Source organism: Sebastes umbrosus, chromosome 8 (assembly GCF_015220745.1).
Source record: "Sebastes umbrosus isolate fSebUmb1 chromosome 8, fSebUmb1.pri, whole genome shotgun sequence".
NCBI lineage: Eukaryota > Metazoa > Chordata > Actinopteri > Perciformes > Sebastidae > Sebastes > Sebastes umbrosus.
Window position 1 is genome coordinate 24368787 of NC_051276.1, and position 12630 is coordinate 24381416.

At 41.6% G+C, this 12630-nt stretch overlaps 1 protein-coding gene across 4 annotated transcripts in view; it reads left to right on the top strand.

The window, feature by feature from the left end:
- The first annotated feature begins 258 nt into the window (after nucleotides 1–258).
- The window catches only part of dock5 (dedicator of cytokinesis 5), a 41785-nt gene continuing 29413 nt past the window's right edge, over nucleotides 259–12630 (top strand). For 3 of the 4 annotated variants that reach the window (XM_037778161.1, XM_037778162.1, XM_037778163.1), the window contains exons 1-6: nucleotides 259–507; nucleotides 10819–10902; nucleotides 11704–11744; nucleotides 11827–11882; nucleotides 12157–12253; nucleotides 12378–12526. In XM_037778161.1, coding sequence (XP_037634089.1) covers nucleotides 465–507; nucleotides 10819–10902; nucleotides 11704–11744; nucleotides 11827–11882; nucleotides 12157–12253; nucleotides 12378–12526 — 470 coding nt within the window. In that variant the 5' untranslated portion in view covers nucleotides 259–464. Of the gene's footprint in view, nucleotides 508–10818; nucleotides 10903–11703; nucleotides 11745–11826; nucleotides 11883–12156; nucleotides 12254–12377; nucleotides 12527–12630 lie in introns of those variants that run through there. The other variant, XM_037778165.1, reaches the window with a different exon arrangement.

A 12630-nucleotide genomic window follows, 5' to 3' on the forward strand; every position in this document is an offset into this window, starting at 1 on the left:
ATGTGGCCCTAATACTCCGTCGTACCATAGACCTACAACAATGATAAATAAAAATAAAAATATAAACAAAAAAACAGTTATTCATTTCCATGTTTATAAACCCACAGGGAGCCACTGGAGAGGAGCTGAAGAGCCACATGAGGCTCCAGAGCCAAAGGTTGCTGACCCCTGTAAAATGTCTGTGGTGTGGTGTGGAGTTGTTGTTGTTGTTGTTGTTTTGGGGGGTTTGTGAAGCTCTCACAGTTCACGCCTCTCCTGCTCTCTCTGTCCTGTCCTCCCAGCAGTGAGCGCCTCCTCTCTCTCTCTCTCTCTCTCTCTCTCTCTCTCTCTCCTCCCCCGTTTACAAGCCATGATGGCGGAACTGTAGAGCTCAGGACGAGCAGGAGTGCACCGCCCGTCCTCGTTTATACCAATTGTATATAGTTATTTATTTATTAAGACAACTTTACGCCTCTCCCCCCGAAATGACCCGCTGGATTCCCACTAAAAAAGAGAAGTATGGAGTCGGTGAGTGTTCAGATGTTGCTGCTACGTTTGTGTTTTTAGCTGGTGGGAAGCTCACCGAGTCAACTCCCAACTAACTTCACTGGAAAGAGGGCTGTGCAGTTGGGAAAGTTATTATTGTTGTTGTTGGTGCATGGAGGGCATGGACACTGTTTGCCCAGCTGGGTTTTTCCACACACTTTTTTTTTTCTTCTCTATATTCACCCTCCTTGTTGTCCTATAGATATATGACTTATTGTATAACTGTCCATAATAGGTGGTGTGGAAAAAAATGGAAAAGAGCCAAGAGTTCAATGAGCATACCAGTCATTCTTGTACTTAACCTCACTGAGCTGACTTGTGGAAGTAGTAGTGAAACTTAAATGAGTCCTCATTTTGCTGGCAGGTCCCTGGCAGCCCCCCCTCAAGGACTCCTGTAGGGCCCCACATGGGAGCCACTGCTGGGACTGTATGCATGTCAGATAAGAGGACAGGATTTGCATAGACATTGGGGTTTGTCAGTGTCGCTTGGCTACACTTAACCCTACGCTATAGGGCTTAACTGTGTCTGTCTATCTTATTCAGGCCATTCAGCACTTTTTTTTGTGTTCCTTTCCATTTTTTTGAATGCAATGGCTTGCAAAAATAAGGTGTGGCCCTGTCACATTTGTGGGCTTACTTTGCTGTGCATGCATGTTCATGCTATCAGGTAGTCCTCCGCCACGCCCTCAAGGCAAATCAACTTGTAGGCTCTGAGAAATTCCTCTCAGGTTTTTACTGTAATGGGTTAAAGTAGTAAAGCAGTAGTTAGGATGTTTTTTTGGCATCATTGGGCAAGAATATTAAAATAAACCTTTTAGCATATTGTAATTCAAGTGTTCTGAGAGAAAAATAGACTTCTGCACTTCCTCATGGCTCTGTTTTCAGGCTTTAAGAAATCTAGCCTGTGACAGAGACTTTGGCCAATCACAGGTCATTCCTATTGAGTGTTCATTCAACGGAGGCAGCTGTCAATCACTCACAAAGTCCGATCAAACTAGGCAGCGCTGATCAAATATGAATCAATATTCTGTTACTGTAATGCCTATTTCTCGCGTAAAATGTTTTCAGAAACATCTTGTAGTGTACTGTTTAGCTGTAAAATGAGAAAGTGTGCTCTGGCTGGTGGGCGGTGCTTAGTATTTCCTCAACTGATCTCAACATGGCGGCCGGATCACAAACTTTGTCATTTTTACATCTAAACAGTACACTACAAGATGTTTCTGAAAACATTTTTTTTGGCATTACAGTAACAGAATATTTATTCATATTTGATCAGCGCTGCCTAGTTTGACCGTTTGATCGTAGTTTGTGAGTGATTGACAGCTGCTCAGAGACGGCAGGCTCCAGATCAGAGGCCTGCACTACGAAGCAGGATTTGCGGTTAGCGAGGTAACTTCAGGGTTAACTCTGGGTTTTCCGTCCTACGAAGGTTGGATCACTTCTTACCGGGGTAGATCAACATGGTAACTTATGCTGAACAGCTAACCTGCTCCAGAGCAGGTTATGTTCCAGATAAGAGATCAACTCGTATAAAAGCACCGCCTACTGACCAATCAGAGCTCAGTGCTTGGATCCTATGATAATATTACACAAATACAGAGAAGTTGAAGTCATAATCCAGGCTAAAAACAACCCAGTTTAAACTGTCAAATGCAGGAAGGACAGCTGGATTTATGCTGTGGGTATTTACCGCTTTGAATTATATTTTTATACGAATTTATTTAACTTCCTCTTGAGTCCGTTTCACAGCGCCTGTGAGGGGGGGGCGCAGCTGAAAGAAGGTTCAAATACTCATACACGCCTCATAAATAATTCTGGCCACGATTAGGTGTAATCCAGTCATCCATTATACATTTTAAAAGCTATTTATATCTAGACGAGTACATCTTAGTGTTCCTTTAAATTAATAACTGTTAATTTACGCATTCACACGTCGGGAGTTTTTTCTTTCGCCAGCTGTCCTTCCTGCATTTGGCAGCTTCAACTGTGTTACTTTTAGCCTGGATTAAGTGTTTAACTTCTTCGTATTTGTCTAATACAGTTTACTCTTTGTAAAATGTGCCGCTCTGCCTGCCTGTCTGCATATCTTTGGACTTGTCCATGTCTGTGATTGGTCAGATGTTGCAAACACCTCCCCGTTCATGTGAACGCGCTCACGACCAGATTGAGAAACCCTGGGTTGATTTACAGAGTTGATAACCACCTTCGTAGGACCGCTTAGCGGGATCTCGTTTGTTAGGGTTAGTGAAGCCAGATAATGAGAAGATACCCTGGGGATGTTGAACTCGCTTCGTAGTACAGGCCCCAGCTCTGATTGGTTGTTTTCCTCCGGTCTGTGAAATCCTGAGATGCCATTAGGAGCACCGGAGGACACAGAGGCACATGATTTTTTTCATATTACCTGTCTCATGCACCACTGTCAGGATATAGTGACCGTTTTATAAAAATAACTTTTTTCCATCATATTTGCTCCAACTTGCCTACCCCAGCTTTAATTGTCTGAACAGGTTGGCTGATCATTGGTACTGACTCACCGTTAAATCTGTGCTTACAGGCTACAAACACTATTACAGACAGTGTTTCCTGGTGTGCAGCAGATGCGTTACACAAGAGGAAAACCCTGCATGTGTGGACAGTGAATATAGTCTTTCTTGAGTATGTGTGAATCAGAGCCCGGAACTGAAAATACCTCGCTCTGACCTGGATCCTTTCACCGACTTTATCTTTGAAGAAAGTGTTGTGTTGCGACTAAAAACAGGTTTAAACCACAAAATGCAGGCCGGTATGGAGTGCTCTGCTGCACAAACACTACCCACTTGGTTATATGACCTTGTTTTAGCAGCTGATGTTGAGGAATTTCTATGTGTTAATCCTTTAAGATCCCAGTATATGGCGGTCAACGTGATTGTGTAGACTGTGCCTTTCTCCCGCCATTCGTCTCTGTAACGGGGCAGGAGTCACTAACACTGTACTTCATCCTTAAAATGCCATCGGACCCTGTCTTACACTTTTAATCCGATTAGTCAACCCATGCTGTGCCCAAATACAAGCAACGGCATGTTGAGATGAAAGAGAAGTCACGCGGTTTCTGATAATATCAATTATATCTTGCCAGCTAACAGGGAAATGTGGATAATATGGGGCTTAACGTATCAACACCATCTTTTAATGGTGCATTTGTGACACCATCTTAATAGGATAGCATCCTAATTTTAATATCCTGAAGAGAGGCGCTGCGCTCGTGACTCAAATGAAGCATTGAAATCAGTGAAGAACTTGTTAGTTTAATTTACTGCAGCTTTGACTGCTTTTACATTATTTGCATCCATAATGACATCCTGCAGCTTTATTAGATTTCAGGGCAAGGTCTCCTTAATGAGCGGGCATGTGGCCATTTTCAATGACAGCAGCGTACATGAACGACATCACACATTTGTGGCCAACTGATGCCCTTGCCCAATAACAGTAATCCAGGAAGTTAAAGGGGAACTACGTTTTATTTTACACATGTTAACAGGTGTTGCGGAACACTGTTGTGGTAGCTACACTACATATGAATACAACCTTTTGGGGCTCTTAAAGGGCTGCGCAAAATCTCATAAGTTGCTTCAAGTGATGTCTCTAGAGTCGGCGTCGGTTGCTGCTGAAGACAACAAGTTTTAAAATGAAAACAAATGTGAGGAGTTAGAGAAAGAAGTGTGGTTTACAGACCTCTGCAGCCCTCTTCTCTTTGAGGCTTGAGCTCTGCTTGAGCATAGCGGCTTGAGGCTACATTATCTGCTACTATAGAATAACACACCCAGATCTCCGACCGAACTGGCGGTGGTTGAGTTGCATTATGGGCAATGTAGGCACTAGGGGTGTAAATCACAAGTTTCATCATGATACAATGTTATATTGATTCTTTGGACAACAATGCGATGTTTGCTGATATCACAAAGTCTGCCACGATCCAATTTGGATCCGATTCAATTCAGGGGCCTGCGATGAGATAATATTATATTTCATAAATATTTAAAACAATCAGTTACATTTATATCAACTCACAAAAAGCAACAAAATGATGATGTAAGTTGCGTGTTGGGCCACGATTGACTCCCAAAGAAGTTGTGGTGTCCTAAACCATGCTCGTACGTACACTTTGTGAACTCAGATCTAAGGTGAGCACAGATAAATGTCAAAACAGAACTTCTAGTGTCAAACCATGCACGTTGAAGCTCAAACAACCGAGTATTACAATAAGCAAAACCCATTTTTGAGTGGAGGGGGACTTAAATAATTGAATCTGTTATAATAATGACTACATTTGGACCATCGTATAGCAACCCCTGAAGTTTAGATGTTGTGTGTTCTTATATATATTGTATAATAATGTACTTATAATGATTATAATGCCATAGAAGCAGCAGCACTACTATAATTATAATGACCTCAAGTCTTCTTCAGGGAGCTGCCATTCAAGCCACTGAAGACATAAAGACTTAGGCTCGCACTCACTGTGGTCATGTGAAAACAGTTTTCATGTACTTAGCCACAACTTCCACTTTGTATTATTATGCAATAAATAACAAATAAGTCTCCGTAAAATGATGAAGAGCTTACAGTTGTTTGCTCTGCAGGTGTTAGGCTGCGTGGGCGTCTTCTAACAAATCTAAAGCTGTTGAGATTCGCGGCCTCAGTCGATCGCAATCGAAACCTTCCTGTTTGTGTGTCTAGCGATGTCATATATATGTGATTGCTGCCGGTGAGAGAAGTGTTGACCTTGTTCTCAGTTTTGATGGACTGACCAGATGGTTGGATGGTCAGTCGTGACTTTTATAACATAATTTCAGAGTAGTTCTTTAGGAATTTGTAGAAAGACATTGTTGAGTTTTTCTCCTTCAGATAAGGTAATGTAATTTTCTTAGCAGCGGGGTTTTTAACCAGAATTAAAAGATGATGGTCTAACGCTATCCCTCTTTGCACTATTAGCTTTGAACTTGAGAATTAGCTGTCTGATTTATGGATAACCTACAAGGGCTTATTAGCTGCAGCATGGATTTAAGAGCTACAGATCGTCTCTGGCTGTCTAGACGGTAGACGGGAGGTAAAAGGCTTTCCTGCCGAGGCCTTTATGTTTTGAAATGTCCTGCCTGAGGAGAACTGGCTCAAAAACAAACTTTAATAGACTTGCTGCTTTTACCTAATGACTTTTATAGATATACTACCTCTCCCTACTTTGGGAACATTTGAAATATGGGCACTTGAATGCAAGTTTTATAATAGATGATACGTCACTGAATGGTAGCTTACTGAAGACCTTAACAAAATCACAACTCATTTTCTTATGTAATGCCCCTGTCTCAATGCCTCCTGTCTTTGTTTTAAATAGTTTAGTAGGTTAAAAATGTTTTGCTTACAAGCTCTTTTGTACAAGTGAAAATGATGGTTGATATTTTTGCTAAATCAGAGTCGGTTTGTCCAGAAGGACGTCATATGTCTGCCCCATTTATGGCTTTATGATTTCATTTCTGTCATGTATTTGATTTGAAAGTTTTTCCTGCTGAGAATCAGAATGAATTCTGTGGATTTCAACTAGGGCTGGGCGATATGGAGAAAATCAGATATTGCAATATTTTTGACCAAATACCTTGATATCGATATTGTGATGATATTGTATGGTTGACTATTGGTGCTTTCACAAATGAGATTTTTGATAAATAATCATCAGTAATGTGGATATAATGACGTGGATAAGTGGATAAAATAATAGAGCAGCTAGAACAGTCTAGTAAGTTCAGAAAATGACTTCACTGTAATGCAGCCTTTAAAACCAAGAAAAGACAACACTTATTCCATATTACGATATCCAAAATCTAAGACGATATCTAGTCTCATATTACGGTATCAATATAATCTCGATATATTGCCCTGCCTTAACCTGAACTATCTGTACGTTCAAGGTAGGGCTGCAATTAATTATTATTTTCATTGTCGATTAATCTGTCGATTATTTTCTCGATTCATCGATTAGTCGTTTGGTCTATAAAATGGTGAAAAATGTCGATCACTGTTTCCCAAAGCCCAAGATGACGTCCTCAAATGTCTTGTTTTGTTCACAACTCAAAGATATTCAGTTTACTGTCATAGAGGAATAAAGAAACCAGAAAATATTCACATTTAAGAAGCTGGAATCAGAGAATTTAGAGGTTTTTTTTCTTAAAAAAATGACTCAAACTGAAAAATCGATTAGCAAAATAGTTGGTGATTAATTGAAGAGTTGACATTAATTGATTAATCGTTGCAGCTCTAGTTAAAGAATTGGTTGCTAGACTCTTGCATCTTGCATTGTGTTGTTTGTGTATCTTGCATCATATTGTTTGTGCGTGTGTGTTTTATTGAAGCCATAACTTGTTATAGTTGTTTATGTTTTGCCGTCTCATCCAGTCAGCAATGAGAACAATGGATTCTCATTGAAAACGTGTTAACTTTGATGAGCTGGCAGCAGCTGCTCAAACTGCTCAGCCGTGGCGTTCTTTAATTGTTGGCTAATCCATTTCTATGATAAATCATTTAGAGTGAATCAGGCTGACTTTGATTTAACATTAGTATGCACATTAACTTGAACCCACGCAGACTGAGGCTCTATTGGAATTTACCACAGGGGCTTCAGGCTCGGCATTTCAAGTTGAAGAGAAAGATAGTGTGTATCAGTCAGAGTTGTACGGATGAGCTGCCGCGCTGCCAAGGCCCAGACTGTTGCTTTTAGTTTAGACAGTGTGGCATCACAACGCGCTCGACTGGGAGCCTGCCATTGGCGCGTTGCCACGCTGTTGCCAGGCCCGGCCGCTGTGTCGAGTTGGTGAACGGACCATTGTCACTCTCGGCGTGACCAGAGGCAGATGTCATTTCTCTAGTGCATGTTTCATTCCATATTGTTCTGACCACACAAATAGTTTCCTGATGAAAACAAATATTGTTTTTCAAGAGACTCCACAGCATGTGCCAGTAACTTCTTTTTAAATAAAACAACACAGTATGTTATAGGGGTGTAGGAAAATATTGAATATCGCGATATTATGTGTTGCGATACTGTATCAATCCACAAAAACACTATATCGATTTTTAATTAATAGTTAAAATGTAAAGATGAACTCAGTCAATACTTTATTTCATTTGCAAAGAGATGCGCCCTCTCAGGGTATGTGCCCTCTCAAAGTAGTGCTATGATGTTGGATGTTACAGGAACTGTGATAAATGCAAATGCAGATCCCTCTGTGGAGTTGTTCGATACCAGTATTGGAAATGCGTCCGATACTGCCCAAAATTCTGTATTGGCGAGTACGTCAGTCTATGCACCGATCCGATAGCATAATTTATTATCCCAGAAAAAAAATCAACATGTTTAACTGGAAATCAATTCTTCTTTGCCGCTCCAAAACAGTAGCCTTCACTGTGCTGTCGCCCTGGATGTATCACGGCTGCCACTGGCAACTACTGTTCTAGAGCAGCGAAGAAGAACTGATTGCAGGTAGTTTGTCAGGTGAGGATAACAAACAGCAACAGTGCGGTGCTAGTGGAGAGTGTAACGGTAGTCAGAGCGAGGAAAATGTCAGTCATTTGGCAATATTTCACAGTGGAAAATTCAACAAGTAAAACAGCGATATGTTCAGTATGTAAGGCTTCCGTTTCGATGAGTGGCAGTACCATAGTAGGGTGTGTGAATATTGCACCCTGCAGTACAAATTAGCGTCCAGGCTGTTCACTGATTTATTTATGTTCTTTATAACTGACAAATTGAATAATAAAATAAAGTTCTACTGCATTCATCCTCTGTATGTATTTGTTCATGTTTTACAAAGGGTTTAACTTGAGCCAGGCCATACAACAAAGATAGTTATCACATCCATACATCCAATCCAAATTTATTTATATAGCACATTTAAAAACTGCAAATGTTGACCAAAGTGCTGTACAATTATACATAAACCCCCCCCCATAAAAACAACACAATAAAATATTAAAAGCAATTTAAAACCAACAGGACATTAAAATAATAAAAGACCAATAGGAAAGGAAAAAGGATTAAAAAAGGCAACTCTCATGCCGAGGCAAAAGCCAAGGAATAAAAGTGTGTTTTGAGGTTTGATTTGAAAACAGGCAGTGTGGGGGACAGCCGAACATGTGGAGGCAGAGCTTTGGAGCTGCAACTGAAAAGGCTGGGTCACCGCTGAGCTTTAACTCTGACCTCGGGACAGTCAGAAGTAACTAGTCAGTGGATCTGAGTGTCCTTGATAAAAGATGTGGTTTTAAAAGATCTGAGAGATGAGTTGGAGCTCGCCCATTTAACGATTTCTAGGTTAATAATAAAATCTTAAAATCAATCCTAAAACGCACAGGGAGCCAGTGAAGAGAAGCCAGAATAGGAGAGATGTGCTCACGTTTACGTGTACCGGTTAAAAGACGAGCTGCCACGTTCTGAACAAGCTGCAGGCGAGACAAAGAGGCTTGGCAAGACGTGTGGTGATAAAAGCATGCATAACCTTTTCAAAATCATTATTAGTAGTAGGTGTCAGTAGTAAACAGCTGTAGTAATAATAATAATAATAATTATAAATGTTTTTTTATCACACTGGTATCAGATTGGTACTTGTTATCGGCCGATACCGCAAGTTCAGGTATCTGAATTGGTATTGGGAAGGAAAAAATGCATCGGAACATCCCTCTCCCACTGTTCTGATTGCACATTTACTCAGATGTTATACATATGGTGTTGTGTTCTTTATGTTATGATAGTTTTCCTAAAATTATATTTTAAAAATCACAATATATCACCTTGCTTACAGTATTGCAATGTATCGCAATATATTGAATCGTAACCCCTGTATCATGATATGTATCGCCAGATTCTTGCCAACACACAGCCCTAGTATGTTACTGTGTTCGCCCTAAACGCCTGACTTTTTTGTTCATATTATTGTGGTTTGTTTGGAAGAAGAATGATACCAAAACTGAGATGTGAGGAAATTCAAATTTTGATTCAAGGGGTGAGAAAAGAAAGTAAGAAAAGGGTTTTCTAGGTTTCAGTGTTTGCTTTCCGTTTTGATGATCGAATGAGGGATCTTACAGTAAGGTGTCATTCATGTGAACCTGTGCAGTAGGTGATAACCTAACAACATGGCCGGCATGGATCTAACCTAATATTTTAAGAGCCCCGCGGGCCGGTTACACAAACACAGTCTTAACCTAAAAACTGATTCCCTGTGGAGAGACGTCTGCCTGGGCATATGAGTGTTATGGAAAGCTGGAAAAATCTATCCTTGAGGAGGCTGTCACAGAGGGAGTAGGATAGCCACATTCAGTGTTTTGTCAAGTTTTGGTATTCAGACTGAGGTCTGATAAGCCGAGCCAGTTGAAGCGTGCTGTGAAATCTAGCCTCAAGCAACAAGCATTATCACCATGCAAGTCAGGGCAGAGCTCGGCTCATAGTTCCTCTATCTGACTGCGAGAGAGGCTGCTCGCTGCTGCGGCTCCCTCAAGTCGAGGCAGAGACCTTTGCTACAGTATTGTTTGCCAAGGTTTCTCTTTTGCAACTTCAGTCTGGTTTTTGGGCGCGTGTGTTTACGTATGTGCGTGTGATCCCTCCCACAGGTCCTGGTTTGAGAGTTGAAAAGGAAAGACAGGAGTCGCCTCCAGGAAAACTGTTGGGTTAATAAACTGAGAGACGGGAAGGGCAGGGCTCGCAGAGTGTAACTATTGACCAAAGGCCACAGTGGTATGATGATATCAGACATATAGGAGGATGTGATGCCATCACCTTTTTAGCTCCACTCCTCTTTTTTTTTTTATTGAAGCTACCTGCTCTAGCACAGTCCATTTCCTGGAACGTTAAACCCAGCCCCAGGCATCTGTTTCAATTAAGAATCGTCAAAAAAGGCATTAAAGGTTTGAGTCACACACAGGCCTGCTGCACAAGCATACAGCCTGCTGTTACAAAGAGCAGCAAGATGAGGAATAAATCAAAGATCCTCTATGCTTGCGAGTCCAAGAAGTTCTGCGACAAGGAGGGCGAATTGGTTTCCTTTTCCCTGGGAGAAATGGCAAACCTCTGATCCAGAACTTTTTTAAAAAGCAGACTTTCTCCTCTGTGCGATGACTGATTTGAAAAAGGTTTTTTTTTTTTCTTCCTAATCCGCTGGACCTTGAGTAGGAACAAAACACGTCAGTCAAACTGTCTTTGCTTTGCGAGAACAGTATGTGTCGAATGTCGTGTGTGTGTTTCTCATAATGAGACAATCCTGCTTTGTCCCTCAGCAATCTACAACTATGAGCCCAGCGGTGAGCAGGAGCTGTGTCTGCAGGTGGGCGACACGGTGCACATACTTGAGAAATTGGAAGGTGAGCGAGCCTGAACGCGCAACAGGCCTAGACACATCTCTCTTTTCCTCTTTAAAGCAAGCTGACACAGGATCCTCAATGAAATGTTGAACTAACCGGTGCTAGATATGCTATGCATGATAATTAGGGCCGTCAAAGTTAACGTGATAATAACACGTTAACGCAAATTCTGGCAAAAAAACTGGCATGGCCATTTTCAAAGGGGTACCTTGACCTCTGACCTCAAGATATGTGAATGAAAATGGGTTCTATTGGTACCCACGAGTCTCCCCTTTACAGACATGCCCACTTTATGATAATCACATGCAGTTTGGGGCAAGTCATAGTCAAGTCAGCACACTGACACACTGACAGCTGTTGTTGCCTGTTGGGCTTGAGTTTGCCATGTTATGATTTGAGCACATTGTTTATGCTAAATGCAGTACCTGTGAAGGTTACAACAACAGCTGTCAGTGTGCTGACCTGACTATGACCTGCCGCTTTCATTCACATATCTTGAGGACAGAGGTCAAGGGACCCCTTTGAAAATGGCCATGCCAGTTTTTCCTCGCCAAAAAATTGCACAAGTTTGCAACATTATTTAGCCTCCTTCGCGACAAGCTAGAATGACATGGTTGGTACCAATGGATTCCTTCAGTTTTGTAGTTTCATGATACCAGTATCTTCCAGCTTTAAAACTGAGCCCGCTGCGATTGACAGCCCTAATAATAATGTAAATGAGTCTAGGACGAGGTGTAATGTCATCACTCCTGTGTCTGCCCTCACTATAACATCTTTCTCTGTTAATTAATATTTCCTCAGGCTGGTATAGGGGACACACGCTACGGAAGAAATCCCACAAGGTGAGGGCATCATTAGCACTCTATCATCCTATAACCAGCGCTGTGATGTATATGTACTGATTCTACCTCATTGTTTCCTCAGGGCATTTTCCCAGCGTCCTACATCCACTTAAAGGAGGCTACCGTTGAGGGAACAGGGTGAGATCACATATCAGTAAACATATCTATCGGCGTGATGATGATCCACTTAGCCTTTGGTTTTGCCTCGTCATTTGCCAATAACATAGCAGCAGGCTTGTAATTACCATAAGTGAAGATTCAGTAATGCTTTTCTTGGCCGGTGCAGGAAAACCATCCAGCTATTTATCATGTCTTAGAAATGCACTTGAGTCTGTCCAAATTATGAGACATGATCTGTGAGTGATGAGCCACTTTTCCCAATATCTTATTATTCTCTCCTTGTGGCCGGTAGCCAGCAGGAAATAATTATTCCGACGGACTTGCCCCTGGTGCAGGAGCTCGGGGCCACTCTGAGGGAATGGGCGCAGATATGGCACAAGCTCTACGTGGTATGTATAGTCTTATCAGCCTCTCTGTTTCTAGCACACACTCTGATTCATACCACTTTTTCTCTTTTTGTTTCACGCCGCTGAAGGATGTATTGTTAGAAGTGTGTACATCTCTGTCTGACAGGCGAACAAGATATCCCTGTTCAGGGGTGTTCAGCAGATGGCATACAGCCTCATCGAATATCGATCCCAAATAGTGTCGGGAACGCTGCCTAAGGATGACCTTGTGGAGCTCAGAAAGAAAGTCACAGCAAAGATTGATTACGGAAACCGGTACGAATCCTGCTGACTTGCAACAAACTGCCTTGTGACATAAACACCATTGTAAAGTTTTAATTGCTCTCAGATAAACTCAGCTGATTCTGTTTGATCCTCTG